The sequence below is a fragment of the Cajanus cajan genome, chromosome 8 (assembly GCF_000230855.2).
Source record: "Cajanus cajan strain Asha chromosome 8, NIPB_CcT2T_4, whole genome shotgun sequence".
Lineage (NCBI taxonomy): Eukaryota > Viridiplantae > Streptophyta > Magnoliopsida > Fabales > Fabaceae > Cajanus > Cajanus cajan.
In genome coordinates, this window is record NC_138524.1 from 4,998,841 (window position 1) to 5,018,099 (window position 19,259).

The following is a 19,259-nucleotide window of genomic DNA, read 5'->3' on the forward strand; positions in this document are numbered from 1 at the left end:
CATCACAACCGGAATCCTAAACTTTCTTATGTAATTATTTTAATAATTAAATTAATGGAATTCGCCTTAAAAAAAGGTTGAACTGTGTTTTAATACTTCAAAATATTTTTATTTTTTTTAAAAAAAAATTAGTATGTAATTTTAAAAACAATGTTTTATATGTCTTGTGGTCTATTAATAATTTTTTAGGGGACTCAAAAATGGGAGATCAAATGGAAAAGACTGTGATGTTTGGAAGAATCAAAGAAGATAATTATATGAGAGAAAAAACAATTAGAATGTTGTGATAATTACAGTATCAAAAACCGATTAAGAAAAAAACATAACAGATAAAACTGATGAAATATTAACAGAAGCTTTATATGAGAAATGCAAAGAAGTTATATAAATAATATTACGGTTATTTAAAAACAGCTTTGAAAAAAACAAGAAGCTATCCGTAAATTCAATCTTCACTTCCCACTGTACACTATATTTCGCATCCTAGTGCAGCGCCAAATTGTTTGTACAAGTCTCACTTTGTTTTGTAATTAATTTTGTCCTAATTTTGGTAATTGGTATAAAAAGCAACATTTTAATCTTTAATTCTTTTTAGAAATACTATGATTAAGAGAAAAAAAAAAAGTAGTTATGCATAAGTGATTATCATTCAAATTTATGTTACACGAATGAATTATCTCACCGTATTCTAATTTTTTATATAATGTTGTGTTATAATCGATTTGCTTTAGGTTAATTAATTTATAATGGGTCGTATATAGAGACTATAAGTATGGAGGGTCAAAGTTAATTTTAATTGACCGAAACAAGTTTTGTCGTGATTCATTTTCTATTATTATAACACATCACATTGAATATATTAGTTCTTAGTCTTATTTTTTTTCCTTTGGTCCATGGGAGTGTTAGTTCATAGTTTGAATGCTCATATAGTCATATAGGTCATATGCCTGTTTCTTCCGTTCACATTTGCTTCTAGTTTTTCCTTAGTAAAACTAAAAGGCAGAATTGGCCTCACTTTTATCAGCAGCTAGACACTATCAGTGTGTCCTTGATTCATGTACTGCATTTCCATATTCATGGAGGGTTACAGCTTCAGGTGTAAAGAAATCACAAAAATATGCACACCGCTCATTTATCATTATTTACATGGTAGTATATGCCCAACTTGGAATGAGATATGTGCAAGGTGATGCCTGTCCAGAATTAAATATAACTACCATACCTAAGCTATACAAAGGCGAAAAGCGATACCCTTCCGATTTATGAACTCGGGGTCTTACTAAACTTGATCCTTATTGAAGGTGTGGACATGCTACGAGATTTAATATAACATAACTCCTTGTGAAAACTGTCGATAAAGGAATTTGTGGGAAAATGCATTCTAATAAAATTAAAAAGAAAAAAAAAAAAGGACTGCTGATCGTACACACTATATAGTATTACAATATCATCACATTTAAGGTATTTGCAAATACCATGAGCTACATCATACATGAGCTTGAAGCTAATCAGTTCATTTTTCCAACCAATTTTAGGTCTGTAGTCGAACAATATCGTGATTGACCTTTAGCTGTACAACGTTGATATCAGAAACTAAATTCAAGCTTAAAATACGAAGGGGAAAAAAAAGAAAAAAAAAAGATTCCATGCTTCAAAATTCCTTTGCTCTTTGCCTCAATTGATCAAGTTCCAATTCAATCTCAGCATCTCGAAATGGAATTCCAGTGTTGGTGCTAGTGGTGCTACTTCTTCCAGGAGGAAGGTCTCCCTTCTGCTTGAAGCAAACAGTCAAACAATTAAATTGAAAAAATGATATGTAGGCATGTAGAAAATATAATGCTTTTTGGAAAAATAGTTCGAGTAGAATTAGTCAAATAATTTACTTGGGTAGTATCATACGAAACTTCCTCTCGTCAAATTTACTTTCTTTAAATATATTCTTGGAAAAAAAAAATTATTTTCCGTTCTTTCACATGATCACCAACTTCTGGTCACATAACAGGGAAAGAAAACAATTTGCGAGGCAGTTACTAAATAAAATTCCATCCCAATATTACCCAAACATATAAACTATTTTCCATTTGAAGCATACCTTTGAGCCACCAGATAATTCCTTTTTCAAATTTGCAAGGTCGTCATCAACTGATGAACTCTCAAGCAACGCAAACTGCAAAATTCAATAATTGATGGGTGCAGGAGAATGAAATCCATGAATTTCACAAACAATTATTATGTAATGAAGGCATGACTTTAACAGCTTTTTTCACTCCAAACTCCTCAGTTCTAATGCATGATGAGATAATGGATGACGCAGCCCATAAGACTGACGATAGAAGAATCCATTTGAACAAGCCAAGGATTTATGTAACGAGTCCCAATATATATTTGGAACTTAGGCTTGTTCCAGTGCTTTTTGTGGTTCTGAGCTGTATTCAAATTATTTACATAAAGATTCTGCTACATAATCACTGGGCTCAGGGTTTATTTCTTTACTAAATAGCTTCCAGGGAAATGATTTCTACAGTTTCCGACAAGTGAAATAGGCAAAGAAAACTACATTATTATTGAATAGAAAGCATGACTGTCTTTTACATCCCATTCGCAGGCAATTTATTCAATGACACGGTGAGAAATGTAGCAAGTTTAGCTATAATAATAATATTTCAGAAGATTTCAATTTCCACTATTTTGAACATTTACTTTTCCTAAAATGCAATAAACTTAGGTTTGGGTCCTTTGATCCTGTTTCCCATAAGAATAAATTAACATGAAACATATCTAGTTTTTTTCCTTTAAATTGTATTCATTCATTTCCAAGCCAAGCATATAATGCATACATATAAACTCGAAGTGACATGGTATACAAACAATTATTACCTTTCCTTCAAGATCATCAGTTGTCAACTGGCCAAGAGCTTCAGCTTGGGACTCCATTGCCATCACTGTCGAGATAAAAGAAAATAATTACAAAGAAAATGATTTCATATACAATAATTAAAGAACATAAACAACTCTAGCAACTGTTCTCGCATTTTTTATTCCATTGATTAGGTTATACCATTGTAGTTTTTAATCATGTCATATCATGTTAACATATGCCAAGTTTCATATAATCATAATTTCCCTCGTTATAATAGATTTTGAACACAATTATACTAATTAGGATAAATTAGAAAAATTAAGAATGAGCATGCATATGGTCAAAATGCCCATAATGCACGAAGTATAGGTTTGGCTTAATCACGATATGTCATGACTGCAATATTGTCATTTGTCAAAATCAAAATACATTCAAACAAAAAAGATTTCAAACCACTAGAAGCTTCAACATATCAGATATTTTCGCTGATTTTCATAATTTATGCATATATAATTCAACATATCAGTTTGCAAAAAGATAAAAAGAAAGGGAAGCAGGATAGAAAGTGCAGAACCTCAAATATTTCAGAGGCATGCATGACAATGAAATTATGTTTGTATGTGGTTAAGGGTACACATTAAGTATTGGCTAGGTTATATGTAAGTATTAGTTATGTATCCAAAAAACAGCCAAAGAGTAGACTCAATGAATTTTCTTACCTTTCTCTTCCATCTTTTCAAAAGCTGAAAGAGCACTACTTGTATTGACATTTCCCAGCATCTCACTCACCTTGGTTGCAGTCCTGAAGGAACATCATCCAGCAACCATTACTAAAAAAGCCAGAGAACAAAAGGCTGAAGTCAATGCGTAAAAGATTTGAAAGACAAACTTTGCTGATTGAGCCCTTGCTTTCAGAGTATCCTTCTTCGACCTTGCCTCCTGTATCTTACTCTCCAACAGCTACAAAAATAAACAATTTATAGCTCTGAATATGTTACTTGTAATAAAAAAATTCCAGCAGTAGAGTATTGAACTAAAATTGTTAAACTGATTCCAATCATTTCTAGGAGGTACTTCCTAAAAAAAAGCCTAGAAAAAGTGTAGTGTGCTGTGTCCACTTCCTGAAGAAGACAACTTTCCATCTCAAATTTTAAATGCATTCTCCCTGTCAACACTATAGGATTTAGCCTACAAGCCAGAAATTAGTTTAGCTAAATTCTTTTTGCCACTTCCTTTTTTCCTGTTATTCTATTCTCGAGATAATTTTAGATTTATAACTTAGGTAAAAAAGGCAGGCTCAGCAGAAGCTATAGGAGATCAGCTGTAAAACAGTAGAAGCTCACAAGTCAAAAGGTTAATGGTAGATTTTCTCAAATGGCAAAGGGAGAGAGCTGATGGATTGTAGCCTTATTTATTTTAGGCTTAAATATACTTTTAGTCGTTGTAAAATGAGCATATTTTGATTTTGGTCAATAATTTTTTTTTATCCCTTTAAAATTTGAAATCACTATATTTAGTCCCTACTATTATATTATCCTCATTAGCTCCTTACGTGTTTATTATAACATTAAGTGACTATCCCTATTTGTATAGATCCTAAAAGTAATGTTATTTATCCACTTTAAAATGATCGTTAAGAACTAAAAATAGTGATTTTAGATTTTAGAGATATGAAAATCATAGAAAAATATTTTACATGGATCAAAATCAAAATTTGCTCATTTTAAAAGGGACTATAAACAATGATTTCAAATTTTAAAGGAATAAAAAATAAAGTGAAAATTTACAAGAACTAATATTAAAACTCATCCATTTTATAGGGACTACAAATATATTTAAGCCCTTTTTTTATGTATTTTAAAGGAGCAAGCATTTGCAGTTAATCAGGAGGTAATATGGGCAAATAAATGCCTTTACAAATTACAATATGAACAGCACAAGCAGTGGGACGTGTTTCATGGATTCTAGGGTTAGGTCAAGGAAGGAAGAGACTTCCAAAATAGAAGATTTTAATGTGACAGGCTGAGGTAAATAGGTCACAGCAGTGGGTAAAGTGGAAAACTAAATAAAACATGGAGGAGGGTAACACCTACAGTTCCCTCATTAGGTATCACAGCTACAATTTGATTTCTCCACTGTCATCTAAAAAGTGCATCACAATGTATAAATAGATGTTCGTTAATATATCCTACAAGTAAATGGATGGAGAATGAAAATCCAAACCTTAAAGGATTGAAATTTCCTAGATTCTACTACGACTAAAGTCCAAAAGGACCAAACCCAAAAAGAAAACTCGGGCATTAAAGATACAACCTCGTGCTAAATAATGTAGACCAAGCAAAGTATATCTCCTAGTGGCAGCAAAACATGCCTAGAAAAAAAACTATAAACTGAACTCTAGCAACACATACACAGTTTACTCTTTCTAAGAACCAAAGATACAAATATGATTTAGCAAGGTTTTAGGGATATACAGCCATAACATAATCAAGAGTCAAACTAATTCAAAATGCTAAGCTTCATTGATCATCTGCTTAGGCTTTCTTGACATTAGTGACTCCTATGTCACAATGTCACTACATTAAAAATGAGTTGGCTTGGTTATTCAGCCCAGTGCTTAAAAGTTGGTGTTTTCTAACACTTTAAACACATAACAATTCAGTGTTTTGACATACTGAGAAAGAACAAGATTTAGCTTACCCGTGTATTCGAAACAAGATTCTCAACAACAGACTTTTGTTGATCAAGTTGAGCTTTCAAAGAACTGGCATTATCCTGTAACATATTAAAAGCATATAAGGAGCTTTTATATATGCTCGTAGGTATGGGAAAATAACAATTGCAGGTTTCAAATGATTCAATATTATTAACAAATGAGAGGAGGACAAAGCGCTAAATCATTTAACAAACGTGAAAGGAAAATAAAAATAAAAAAGAAAAATCAACTTCTTCATTTGACCGATTTACACTCCACAGAAGTAGAAAACCTTCTTTAAAACATAATGAAGAAATTCAGACAAAATTTAGCATAAAACCGTTCAACATAATGAGAATGTACCGCATAAGATTTACGCCTCTTAAGTGCTTCACGAGCAAGATCTTCTTCCCCTTTCTGAAGAGCAAGTTGTGCTTTACGGTACCTATATCAGATAAAAAGCACAAAAGCATATTTATATACCATTCGTCATCACCAAACTAAGATAACAACTCTTTCATACATTACCACTCTTCAGAAGCTTGTTGAGCAGCCTTGTATTTGTTTTCCAACCGCTTTTGAGATGCCAATACCTCAAGAAAGAAAGGAAAAAAAAAGTTCAATTAAAAAGAAAGGTTAAGCAAGAGATAGCATAAATAGGGAAACCTAACGATCTTCTTTGAACTCAATTTACACTTTACAGATAAAAAAAATTCGTGTACCATCATACAAACTCAAACAAGCAAAACAATTACAAGAATAATCAATTATTTAAGTAACGCAATGAAAGAACAAATACAATGATGTTTTCTTCAATAAAAAAGTCGAGAACAAAGCGATAAAAAACCGTAACTAACTTGTGCAGTAGCTTGACGCATTTTAGTCAAGTCGTCGTTCATTTCAAGCACAGCTTGCTCCAATATTTTCTCCGGATCTTCAAATGAACTTATGACAGCGTTCGCGTATGACTGCATTACTAAGATGACAAAATCTAACCATAATGACAACAACAATGAGAATATTAAAGCTAAACCATGAATAACTAAACGACTGTCGTTTCGGTGCTTCTCTTCACCTTCACAACTCTGGCGAACCTGTCGAAGAGGTTCATGCGAGCACCGAGAGCACCTCCGCCGCGCACAGGCTTCGCAGTCCTCATCCCCTTCAGAACTTCCGCTGCAACGATAAGAAGTTCGAAACAAGGTTAATTAAACTAACCACGAGCTAATTGCAGCTTTGAAGTGAATTGAATGAAAATTAACGATTGAAAAATAGCGGAAAGAAAGTGAGAATACCTCCTCCAGCGCCGAAGAAGGAAGTAGTGAGAGGCTTCTTGACTACGCAGAGAGTGGAGGAGGAAGAAGACTGAAATGGCGCGGGGGGTAATCCCGTAAATATCTGAAGTTTCGTCGCCATTTTTGTGATCGTCGAGAAGGTTCGCAGTTGCAGATAGAATTGAAGATATTGCGATTTTGGGAGCACTCCTCAACCTTGCACTTGCTCCTCCTCACTCCTTCGATGCTCGCACCCACCATTTGCAATGGGCCGAAATGAGGGTTTATTCTCCTCGGTCACAAATTGGGCCACTCACCTGAACCAGCCCATTTTGCACGTCGAGTCCATGTAATCTGCTCCAATTTATTTTAAAATAATCTTAGATATTCAAATATATTCATTACCAACTTTCAGTCACCTGCATTCAACTTCCTTAAATTTTGTGTACGAAAAAAATACATTAGAAGAAGAGCTTCAATTTAAATTCTCTAATAAAAATTCATTATCGATAATTATAGTTAAAAAATATATATATATTAATATATTATAAACTTTGATTATAATATAATTTATAAATGAACTATATGAAATTTTCTTAGTTCAAGTAAATTAGCAAATTATAGTTATATAATATAAAAAATGCTATATCAAGTTTGATTTCAATCTGCCACGTGTTAGGTAGAAACAGTATGCTCCAGCTCCAAATCATGTTTCAGTTTATCCATTTTGCGGACATCATCGCATGACATCCTTGGATATGCCTACCATGGCCTCCTCTCTGCTCCTCCCACTTGGTAACCCATTCACTTCGCTCTCTCAAATTTCCTTCAAACCACAACTCAAATAACTTTTGCATTTTCCTGTTTTGCTCCCAATCTCAACAATGCATTATTCTCTATCCCTTCAACCAGTTATAGCCTTTTTCTAGCATGAACATGACATGTACTTGAAATAAGCTATGTTGTGTTATATATCATTAATAGGAAGATGTGAATTCAGTTTGTTTCTGCATGGTGTTGGGGTTGGCCCAACTTCCCTTCTTCGATGGCACTGTTGATCGGTTTGCCACGGTTTTTTTCTGAACTTAGTTTCCATTTTGGTAGGTTCAACTTGTGGTAGAAGACCCTCTTTTACTCCTCCTCAAAGCATTTTGGTGGACAAACTTCGAAGAATAGTTGTTAAAGTTAAATCCTCAGAAAGTGAATGCCCTTCTATGTTTAACAACAATTCACGTAGAGACTTTCTTGGGTTGGCTTTAGGAGTCTCAGGCCTCTTCATCGGTTCATTGGATGCAACTGGAGCTGGTTTGCCCCCAGAGGAAAAGCCAAAACTTTGTGACGACACTTGTCAGAAAGAGCTTGAAAATGTATGGTGAGATTACATAGTACCCTTCTTTGCCTCCTTTCTATGTTTTAAACATTGCCGGTTATTTTTGTACATTCCAGATAAACCATTCTCATTCATGTGGTTGCATCACATCTATACAGTAATGTTAGACAACAGGCTTCTGTAAGGTGAATATGTGAAATCTTGGGAACTTGAAACACCATTTATATATATATATATATATATATATATATATATATATATATATATATATGATGGGGTTATTTTATGATATTTGTGGGCATATTTTATGAGGGTTATTTTTATAAGGTTATTACACAAGCATACTCCACAATGATGAGATATTATCCACTTTGGGACTAAGCTCTCACGATTTTACTTTTGGTCATTACCTAAAAGACTTCTCTTACATTGAAGTATGAGTATGTTTTATAAGTTGTTATTTTTTCTCTTATTTTATTAATATGAGACTTGTTTGTATCCCAACAATATATTGCCAAAGATGTGAGAATTTAGTTGAGTTTTCTTGCCTGAAAAAGTGGTTAGAGATTTGACAACCCCCACTACTCTTGCAACGTTTGATGAAACGACCTCCATGATAAGGTTCTTAACAAATTGTTGCGAGTCGAATTAGATCATATGGCTTACTATATGCTGTCCCTTCATTTCTAGTTTTGTGACCCAAAATTCCCTGGCAGTTAAGCTTTACTCGATTGCTGAAATTTAAGAATTCACATACTTGCTCAGTTTCTAATAGATTCTTGTAGTTCTACGTAAGATACTGTATGATGTTTAATTTTGTGCTATGCAATGAAGAGTTTGTTATTGATAGAAATAATTGTTCAATGTGATAGAACCTTTGACCATTAATAAATGATAGGCCAGTGGATTTTACTTTACTTACACTTTAATATCCTAGTTAATGTCTGATGCTGTCTTTGAATACTTTATGCAATGAAGGTGCCTATGGTAACTACTGCATCAGGTTTGCAATACAAGGACATTAAAGTTGGACAAGGCCCTAGTCCACCAGTTGGATTTCAGGTGTGTAAAGTCTCCTGACTAGGTCAATTTCTCTTGTATGCTTGTCTGATGTCTTGACCTTTCAATACAGCAGCCAATGCCAAATTTGAACTAGATCAATGCCTAACTACTAAAGTCGCAACTAGGGAACAACTGAATCTTTTTTTCTTAGGAAATGATACGATTATATATTTAGTTTTACCTTCTAGGTAGAAAATACTCTACAATATTGGTGATGGCATTACCTGATAAGGGATTGCCATCTACTAAGTTCTTCAAGATAACATATGTCTCTGCAGATCCAATGTGCCCTTGTTTGCTTCCTTTTTCATCCAAATTAACCTTTAGGCACCGCATAACTTTCTCAAACACTTGAATCACGGTAGAAATATTTTTAAAAAAAATCATGTGACAACAGCTGCATTTATTCCACAACTCGTAGACAATGGCCTCTATACTCGTAAGAAAGTGAGTTTGAACCTAATTAGACCTTACAAAACTAGTTTATAAAGTGAGGATTGTTTCTCATTTATATACATTATTTTGGCCATTTCATTAGTCAATATTGGATCTCCAGCATATACTACCTCCTGACTGAACTATCTAAAGTGTTTACTTTCTGTAAAGATTGTATCTTCATTTTTCCAACATTGAATAAACTTATAAGTGACTTTAGTCTGGAGTAGTGTTAAGTCCTCTGTCAGCTGGTGATTTGGTTCTCAATATGAGGAGACTGACTTCATTTCCATGTGTCTCTCTGACTACTCTATTGTTAATACCTTAATATGTAATGTGATTACAGGTGGCTGCTAATTACGTTGCAATGGTTCCATCTGGACAAATATTTGATAGGTATTACAAATTTCTATCAATCTTCTTCAGTCCATGAATTGCTAGACGTGGAATGATGTTTGTAGTTATAATGTTATGCATAAGTGAAATGCTTTATAATTTTATTTGCCTATACATGAGAACCATGCCTTATCATATGTTGAACATCTAAATGTACTATTACGAGAGAATCTTCAATTAGCCATATTTTACAAACAGCGAATACTATTGGAATGTTTTGGTGTTTTAACTTGTTCATTCCTTTTTCAGTTTTGTCACCTTCCAATTTTCTTTTGAAGATCTTCTCTTTGAACCCTTATTACAATGTACGACTACATGTATGCACTTTGCTGAAAATGAGCATGTGAATATGACCCAAACAAAGGTTCATTATGTGTTGCTCTTTTTCCACCCTTTTTAATTTTACAGTTCACTGGAGAAAGGTCAGCCTTATATTTTTCGCGTGGGTTCTGGTCAGGTAAACTTGGATGCTGCTTTTAGTGTTTTCATTTTAGAAGCTTAAGAATTTCACCTTCAACGTAGTTAGTGTTCAAACTTGAAAAACAATAGTTTGATAATCCGTTTAAGGATTAATTGATATTCAACCCAATGAGTAACAGGTGATACAGGGACTTGATGAAGGTATTCTGAGCATGAAAGTAGGAGGGAAACGTCGACTGTACATACCTGGATCAGTAAGCTTCTTTCTTTATAGTACCCTTCTCTGTAAGCCTGTAACATCTCCCAACATAGCAACACATCCCAAATTTTAAACTCGTGTGTTTCCCTTGTTAAGCAATATTAGGCTTCCATATTCCTAGTTTCTCAGTAGCTATGACTATGAGCATTGTGCTTAAAATGTGTATTGACAATTGACAATCTATAACAATCACTCAATGCTCTAATGATTTTCTTTTTTAATTGAAAATGACAAGTCTTAGGTTCTAATTGTTGGCTATCTATCTTTTCTTTCTTTCTTTTTTTATTTGGCAGCTGGCATTCCCAAAAGGCCTTACTTCTGCTCCTGGAAGACCAAGGGTGCCTCCGAGCAGTCCAGTCGTATTTGATGTTAGTTTGGAATATATCCCGGGGCTTGAAGTGGATGAGGAATAAAATTAGGTTGTCCATTCTATTTTGATTGAACGCAATCAATCTTCATTTTCATTTGTCCCTATTCTCACCATTCTCTACAATTGTTAATTCTTTTGAGAAATAAGCACAAAATTTCATAGCTATACTGCGTAACATTGTTTTGAGTTCAAAAATATCACGAAAATCATCCTTATGGTTTATACCAATAGGACTAGTAAAGCCGCTATTGATAGTTTATGTCGGATTATCTGCTAAGAGAGACGAAATCTTTGTCCCACGTGGGGGTTTAGTCAAACGGGGAACTTTTCAGTTTCAGACACACATTAATAATTGCAGAACAGAGTATGCATCGGCTATGTTGGGCACGCAGCCATGTATGACGTTTGGATGGGATTTATTGGTGTTAAATTCGCGAATGCTATTTCGTGTTAACAAGCATTTCCGTACAAGAATTCGCCAATGTTAAATTTGTACAAGAATCGATTAAAAAAATTGCATACACAAACTGGGTATTGATTGCAGTTCTGAAAAAATATATAGTTAATACAACAAGAATAGACTCTATCTATCATTATCGTCTATCCTTTACAAAATATTACAAGGCAACGTGCAAGTAAAATTGGTTAAAAAATTAGTTCATCGACAAAAAGAGCCACACACCGAGCAAGAGCAGAAGTGATAGAAAGCAAGACAGAGAAAAGGAAAAATTAAAGAACCAAATTCAGAAAACCACAATTGCATGTTCAGCTAGCTAAATGGTTTGGAGAGTTGTTGAACATGCTGTGCCACATAAATGCCCGGGAAAGCACCATCTCGAGCTCCTGGTGAGTCCAGTTTTGTGTTGGAAGGTGTTGAAGGAACAATACTAATTCTTGGAAATCAAGTTTCTGGAGATTGTCTGACCACTAACGGGAAAATTTTTTGAAGAAAAATCACTTTCTAGTAAATTAATCATTGCCAAAAAGCAAGAAAAACGTGTAAATAATCTAGGCAACCATGCATAAATTCAACAGAAACGAAGAAATTCATAAAAGATTATGTCCTTAGAGGTGGCAGTAGACAGTCAAGAAATACGGGTATGACCAGCAATGCTAGAATTCCATACCTTGTAAAGCAATTTTAATGCACATTGGAAATAATCATAGCAATTTTAATGCAAAGAAGGACATCTCTACAAAAGGCATTTATCTTAAGTGGTTTAAAATAGTGCTAAAGCAAAAGACAAGTGTGTGATATGGCAAAGAAATATGCAACGCATGCCTAGCTTTATCCTACGTGCCAGAAGAGTTTAGGAAAATATACATTAACAAACTGACCAACAAAGACAATTCGCAATCAACATGCCTACAACATGAAATCTAATTCAGATAGATTATATGAAAACGCCAGGGTAAGCTTACTCACTGTTAGAAAGAAGCTGGCAGATATATATACTAGGAAATCTGGTAAGGCATCTCCTTCAGCTAGATATGTGTCCCAAAGGCGTGTGACTAGATGGAATGGTATCTAATAATATAATCAGGCATCATTAGTAAAAAGGCATAAAATCATCCCAAACTTATCAGACCAATGTTTCAATTCAGTCATGTTATCAATTATATATGCTCTTGAGAAAACTATCCCACTAATAAGAGAACAGAATATCAGAGCAAACCTCACGGATTAAAAGACAGTTGAACCAGCGGAAAGCAAACTGAAGAAATTCAAGTCCCTGATCCTCCACGTGTTGCAAAACAGGCTCTGGTGCAGATCAAAAGTTTCACTAGGGCACATCAGATTACATTTGAATACATACAAATAATAATATAACAACAAAAAAAAAAGGGGGGAAGGTTCGGTAATTCATTCTATGAATTCCTTATTTTTAGCCGATGGACACATAAGATGAGGATCAAATTTTGACACTTCAATGTAAAAACAAATAGGTAAGAAATATCTAGTTGAATTTTTCAAGCCCTTGTGACACCCAAACAGATTATACTCTTCTGTGTAGGAAAACTCTCCAAAATAAACAGAGATTTTTAATCATAATCATAATTAGTTACAAACAAACACCAGAAAAATCATTTACATGTCTTAGGTTAAAGAATTACAATAGGAAGAATTTAAGGTGGCATTGCGGATGCTTTACAACATATACAATATGAACCCCATAAAGTTTTCAAAGTCTCTTTTCTTTTACATTGCTATCCATACACCTATTTCTAGGGCTGAGGGTAAACCAGTAAATCAGTAATGTTCCGTGTTCTTAAATGTTCTCAGCTTCAGCCTTCAGTGGTTCATATTCTTCTCTTTGCCCTCATCGATGGTGCAAAATATGAGAGTATTTTTACTCTAGAAACTCAAAACTAATTATTAATGTTATAGCAAACAGGGTAGTTTAGCTGATATATACTACCAAGTATATAAAATTGACAACATTATAACAAACCAAATATATCTTCATAATCACTACAAGAACAAACTGAGAAAGAAGATTCCTGTGAAATCTGAAAGATTTAACACAAATAATATTGCTAAAATTCAGCATCATTGACACTATTTCGAAATAGAAAACAAAACTTAAGAATAGAAATGGTACCAAATCAATAAAAAGTGATGAGGCAATTTATAGTGATGCTTGAAGGAAAACAAAAGGCCTTAGAAAAAGGTTACCATCAATCCTCCTGACCAATTCCTTCAACTTGAAAACAAGCCTCTGAATTCCAGGTTGAGCAAATGTGTAATGGTCTTGCATACCATCAAGCAATTTTGACAAGCACCAGTAGCAGTCAGCCTCTATATTAGAGATTATATCTGAAGATAAATCAGACATTGACCAATTATCTATACCCCCTTCTAAATGTTCTGACAAGAAAACAACCAAAAATGGTGTAACAAGATCATTTATCCCCTGAACATATCCACTTGCAGGATGCCGAATGGCCCTGGTAAAAGATTGGGAAATTATGTTAGTGGAATAAAATAAAAGAACAAATTTAGAACACGTTTGTAAGTCAATAACAAGGACTAAAGAGCTTCAGTGTATATATCATGGATAAAGACTGAAGCCAGTACAATTCATGTCTGCATGATTGTTATTGTATAATCAAAACATAGTATCTACATCAGCTTCTAAGCCAAGCTTAGTCTCATCCAGCTGTCATTCTGTTATTGACTGCTGACAGTTATACCAAGTTCTTGATGATCAGCACTAGGATTTCGTCTTGTATAAAGCTTAATCACCTTTGTATTACCATTGATATTTAATAATATCATAAAACAAAATTCAGTTTTCAATTCTTCAATTCTCCCTACTTTTCTCAGCCCTATATTTTCTAGTACTTTCTCTTCATAATTAATAGTACAAATCACTCTGAGAACAATAAACTTAAAATGGGAAAGCTAGACCAGAAAGGTCCATTGTGGTTCAAGTGTATTTTCTTTTTTTTCAAAAAATCTTTGCTCAAAAGTCCTGCTAAGAAGAAAGAAGAAGTATGTAAGACTATATTAATTATTTTAAACATCGTCTTCTGAATATGTAGTACACAATACACATGCATCACAACGTAACCAACCACCTTGCTGATATCTAACAGTGAAACCATTTTTAGAATGAATGAGTGACCATGCCCCTCCCAAGGCCCCTCCTGAGTATCATTCAATACCATAAAACAGTTAACAGATTACTTAAGGGAGATGTAGCAACTTCGAAACGCATTCTAACCTTGATCAATAACACATTACCACACAACTTTTTTATATTAGATTGAGAACAGTACCCAAAAAACAAGTATAAGTTCCAACTTCTATAACTGGTATGGGCTCAAATGGTTGTTACATCCATGTAATGGATACATATCCAGTACCAGTATTTGTTGGGTACACAAATTCTAAGGAAGTTACACTGCTTGAATTTCGTAGCCAAGCTAAGAGTCATCTTTCAACTTAAAAAAAAAGATATATCCATAACAAAGAACACTAGACTAAGAATAATATCTGACCAACAAATGCATAACAGCAATATCTAACCATGCATAAAGAATGCGTTCCAATGATTTCTGAACATGCAGTTGCTGGAAGAATGGAACCTCAGGTACAGTTCTGGGACAATCAACGGCAATCTAACAAATATACAATGACAACAGTCAAAAATTAGGTATTTTCATGAATAATATAATAGGAAAATATTAAACCTGAGAATACCTGATGAAGCATGTTGACCTCATCATCTGAACGTTCTGTATCAGGAATATCATAATATTGAGAAACATAGTCAAGATACTCAAGGCGCTTCCTTCTTAGAACTCCTTCCCTTCTATCTGAATTAGTTGGTGCATATCCCTGTTGTCAGTATATTAAATTTCCAGGAAGACAAAATGCTATCCATAAAAACATGTAAGACTGGGGGTCAATAATGTGACCCCTTACTCAAATGATTCTCTATAGTATAAACCACTTCAACTTTCTGTCCTAAAATCTTCTGTGTAGTCTCATTGCAAAACATTTATGTAAGCAACATCTAGATCTATTGTGAAAGAATAATTCCATGGCTCACCCTCCATGAATAAAAGTTTAATTTAAGGCATCACCAAAGTAAAAGAATCCACAAAGACCTGAAAATTTCTTATACGTCCTACAAATCTCCTTATCATCGCGCTAGAGTAAGAGAAGCGAAATAACTGAAGGTCATAGAGTTTACCAACAGAAGTCTCCACACTTTAGGACGCATATTGTCTGGAACACCACTCCAAGCTAATTCACGCAACTTGTCTACAATATAGATTTCAAGGAGGAAATATTTTATCGTGGTAGATAACCCCAGGTTTCCAAAAGGCTTAATGGCTTAAAAAAAGGAAAAGAGAAAACTCAAGTTATGTATGATATCATGGGCATGATTCAATTTCGGTTGCAAATTATTTTTGAACCTTACTGCCAAAATTATCTATAGGGAAAAAAGCAACCACATTGTGGGTATGCTCATATAAGCACACACATTATAATTCCACAACTGGATGAGTAGGAGTTACAAGGAAGAAGCCAATGAATGACACAAACAGAATTATGGAAAGTTAAAATACCTAATATAACCACTGTCCCTGAAAGCACCGTAGTGAACTTCATAACTCTAGCAGAATCTGTAGCTCTAGCACCCATGGTAGACTTGCGGATTTCCTCAGGCGGGCTTCCCCCAAAGGAGGTTGACAATTTTAGCCTACTGACATTGGCAGTACTAATTGGTTTGCTTGTACTCTGAAATTCCTCCTGCATCAAGAATAGAAGTCCCACTTGATGAACTGATCCCCTCCAATTATGTCAGTCTGGTAGAGACGTGCTATAAAATGATATAGGTATGAATAATACTAAGATCACCTCTACTGCCCCAGATGTGTGATTACTTGTGCCAGCATCATTGTGGGAAAAGCTCCTTCTGTAATCTGGTGAGGATATCTTTGAGTTTGAGTTATCTGGAGGGTCTGACCTACGGCTCAATAATATTTTACCGGGCATGCTTCGACCTTGGAGTAACCTTGATAAAGAGGAAACACAGAATAAATTGCAACTATTAATTTGGAAGAACTTATTTATAATTTATTTGTACTTATCTTATGACATAAGCAGTGTGCAAGTGTTTTTAAGAGTTTATTAAAAAAAAAGTTTATTTTCAGCTTCTTTAAATAAGCTCTTTAACATACATGAAAATAGTTTAATTACTTTTTGATTAAAAACAACTTATACAGCTAAAAGTGTTTTTGAGAGTTTTTCAACAAAAAAAAAAACTTTATTTTCAATAAAAAAAAAACTCTTAAAAGCACTTCTAAGCTTGTATCGAAACAAACTCTTATTCAATAAACATTTAGGTTAACCTATTTGGATAAACTGTTCCATAAACAATTACAATTGAAAAAGATACGGAGGTAAAAAAAAGGTTTTTCATAAGCTAAAATTGACTTATATACTTAACTTTTATAGAAGTTCTTTCATTTAACTTCTCTGAAAGTTGAGGTGCATTGATCAATTCATTCTACTTTTTAATTTTCTTTCCCAGCAAGGGTTTATAGATAAATTTATCCGAGCACAACCTTAATTAAGTTATTTTCCAAACGGAGCCTAGCCTAAGCTAGTAAGCTATGTGCTTTAAGCTTCGAGTTGTAGGTGGTGAAACTCTTCTTTATATACAATGGTGGCACTCATGTTTGAACCTAGAATCTAGAAACTCGCGGATACTAACTCCAAAACCCACGCCAACCTAGTGGTTCGAAATTCTAATTGAAGGTGAAACTGCTTAACTGAATATAAAATTTAAAGGGAAAATTAATAATATTGCACAATTAATGAATGTACTGAAGAGAAAGAAAATCAAAAGTGTCAGAGTTCAATAGTATTTAAATCGGTTATGAGATACAAAGGTATAAAACATGGATGAATAAAAAATAACGCACGTGTTACTCTGGATCTGAGAAGAGAAATAATAGAGGAATTGAAGGGTTACCCACTTACTTACCCTTGAACATTTCTGAGCGTCTGATTGAATCTGGAGTCGAGGGTAGCTATGTTTCGCTCATCTTGTTGCCGCTTGTTCATGCTGGTAGTGTTCGTTCGTTCGTTCGATTCACACTTGTTCGTTTCAGCTACTGCGCTTTGCTTAAGGAAGGGAATTGCAGAAAGAAACGAACACAACACTCATCCATCAACATCATCTATTACCGCCAAATTAACATTCTCACTTGCACTAATCGTGCTTGTTACTCGCGAAACCACATCGCTAATCTCTTTAATTCCTAATTCTTCTTCGTAATCGCTGTGTATAATTCTTTTCTGACGGAACCTTTTCGCGCATTCGTTTGACCAAATGCATTATTTTATTGTGCGAGAGAAATCAAATATAATAAAAGACGAAAATAGAGATACAAATTGAGAGGTACGAACAGAGGAAGAAAAAATGAGAAGTAACCCACCGAATAAAATAGAAATATTATTTTAAAAAGGTGAACTAAATAACATTTGATTTGGTTTTAGATAATTAAAAAATAATATATATATACATATATATATATAACATCTTAAGAAATTAAAATATTTTATTTCATTTTTAATCCTTGACAGATGTTTTTTTGTTTAATAAAGAGACACGTGTCCTTCTAAAGGAATCGGTTTTTGTGTTTTATATCATTTTTAACCCTTGAAAGATATTTTAAGACGCTACCTGATATTTATATTTAATTTAGTACATTTATGTCTGAAATTGAACTGTAATTTGTATTTATTTTGGAGACAGAATATGCTTGATTGAGAGAAGGATAACCGCTAAGTTGAAGGAAAATAGTGGATATCACATTATCACTAAACCTAACCTCTCGTTGGTTACACATATTTTATTATCATGTTGCTTTATAAAAGTAAAACTCTTATACTTAAGTTCATTTTACCTTAATTATATATATAATAATTGATAACACGAGTCTAAAGGAAAGAGATATTCAAACAATTCTTTTTATTTGTCTACACTAGTCACATTGTGTGTACTTGCAATAATTTCAATGCTCTTGTAAAAGTTAGAAAGTACACTTAATAATATTTTCATAGCATTTTTATTTGTTTTTTTTTAATATGTGAAAGTACTTCTTATATACAAGACACGAGAAATATTATAATAGATATTCTTAATCAATTATGTGTTAAGTTTCATGTTTTAGCTTTGTACAAAAAAATAATTAAAGATAAAATATTAGATAAATACTATGATGCACCAATTTAAGGTGTTGTATATGGTGCACCACTTTTACTTGTGATTAGATTTGTCTAAGTTTTACAATAATAAATAATCTTACACTTATTACTCTCTCAAAACCCATTACACTAATATTGAACATTTTATTATTGTTAAATTGTCTTTGCTTTGTTATTGTTATTACTTTGAACTTTGTCTATGGTCTCATATTTTGCCAAAAATGCCAAAAGTGTCACTATATCACTTTATATTCACCTGTGTTGTTGTCATCATATATTGATTTTTGAAATGAAATCTTATTATTATTAATTATTATTTTATGACAAAAATGACATTATTAAATTACAAGATTTTACATATATTATTTGAATTCTCAATAATATGGAAGTCGGGTGAATTATTATATTTTTTTTCACCAAGTTCAA

The 19,259-nt window shown here is 33.4% G+C and overlaps 3 protein-coding genes across 10 annotated transcripts; 1 reads left to right on the top strand and 2 right to left on the bottom strand.

Annotated features, from left to right (window-relative positions):
• Window positions 1-1,434: 1,434 nt before the first annotated feature.
• Window positions 1,435-7,097, bottom strand: LOC109801059 (membrane-associated protein VIPP1, chloroplastic). 4 transcript variants are annotated; one of them, XR_014428570.1, is made up of 12 exons: window positions 6,851-7,097; window positions 6,631-6,731; window positions 6,413-6,523; window positions 6,084-6,148; window positions 5,919-6,000; window positions 5,561-5,635; window positions 3,750-3,820; window positions 3,580-3,662; window positions 2,878-2,942; window positions 2,093-2,167; window positions 1,884-1,987; window positions 1,435-1,771 (listed from the first exon to the last, which is right to left on the bottom strand). XR_014428570.1 is itself a non-coding variant. In XM_020362035.3 (11 exons), the coding sequence occupies exons 1-11, from the start codon at window positions 6,969-6,971 to the stop codon at window positions 1,652-1,654; spliced, it is 969 nt and encodes a 322-aa protein (XP_020217624.1). In that variant the 5' UTR covers window positions 6,972-7,096; the 3' UTR covers window positions 1,435-1,651. The 4 variants fall into 4 exon arrangements, 3 of the variants coding, with proteins under 3 accessions (XP_020217624.1, XP_020217626.1, XP_020217625.1); XM_020362035.3 differs by lacking the exon at window positions 1,884-1,987 and having other exon boundaries at window positions 6,851-7,096; XM_020362037.3 differs by lacking the exons at window positions 1,884-1,987; window positions 6,851-7,097 and having other exon boundaries at window positions 6,413-6,531.
• Window positions 7,098-7,469: 372 nt separating this feature from the next.
• Window positions 7,470-11,266, top strand: LOC109800913 (FKBP-like peptidyl-prolyl cis-trans isomerase family protein). 2 transcript variants are annotated; one of them, XM_020361837.3, is made up of 7 exons: window positions 7,471-7,624; window positions 7,934-8,196; window positions 9,138-9,221; window positions 10,003-10,052; window positions 10,461-10,509; window positions 10,652-10,726; window positions 11,025-11,266. In XM_020361837.3, exons 1-7 carry the CDS (start codon window positions 7,573-7,575, stop codon window positions 11,142-11,144), a joined length of 693 nt encoding a protein of 230 aa, XP_020217426.1. In that variant the 5' UTR covers window positions 7,471-7,572; the 3' UTR covers window positions 11,145-11,266. The 2 variants fall into 2 exon arrangements, with proteins under 2 accessions (XP_082918479.1, XP_020217426.1); XM_083062353.1 differs by lacking the exons at window positions 10,461-10,509; window positions 10,652-10,726; window positions 11,025-11,266 and adding an exon at window positions 10,302-10,454 and having other exon boundaries at window positions 7,470-7,624.
• Window positions 11,267-11,615: 349 nt separating this feature from the next.
• LOC109800614 (uncharacterized) lies at window positions 11,616-18,040 on the bottom strand. 4 transcript variants are annotated; one of them, XM_020361398.3, is made up of 10 exons: window positions 17,608-18,036; window positions 16,476-16,632; window positions 16,184-16,367; window positions 15,805-15,947; window positions 15,309-15,446; window positions 15,135-15,226; window positions 13,779-14,050; window positions 12,778-12,863; window positions 12,528-12,629; window positions 11,616-12,028 (listed from the first exon to the last, which is right to left on the bottom strand). In XM_020361398.3, exons 1-10 carry the CDS (start codon window positions 17,685-17,687, stop codon window positions 11,867-11,869), a joined length of 1,416 nt encoding a protein of 471 aa, XP_020216987.1. In that variant the 5' UTR covers window positions 17,688-18,036; the 3' UTR covers window positions 11,616-11,866. The 4 variants fall into 4 exon arrangements, with proteins under 4 accessions (XP_020216987.1, XP_020216988.1, XP_082918478.1 ...); XM_020361399.3 differs by having other exon boundaries at window positions 15,805-15,875; window positions 17,608-18,033; XM_020361400.3 differs by having other exon boundaries at window positions 11,945-12,062; window positions 17,608-18,040.
• Window positions 18,041-19,259: the final 1,219 nt, after the last annotated feature.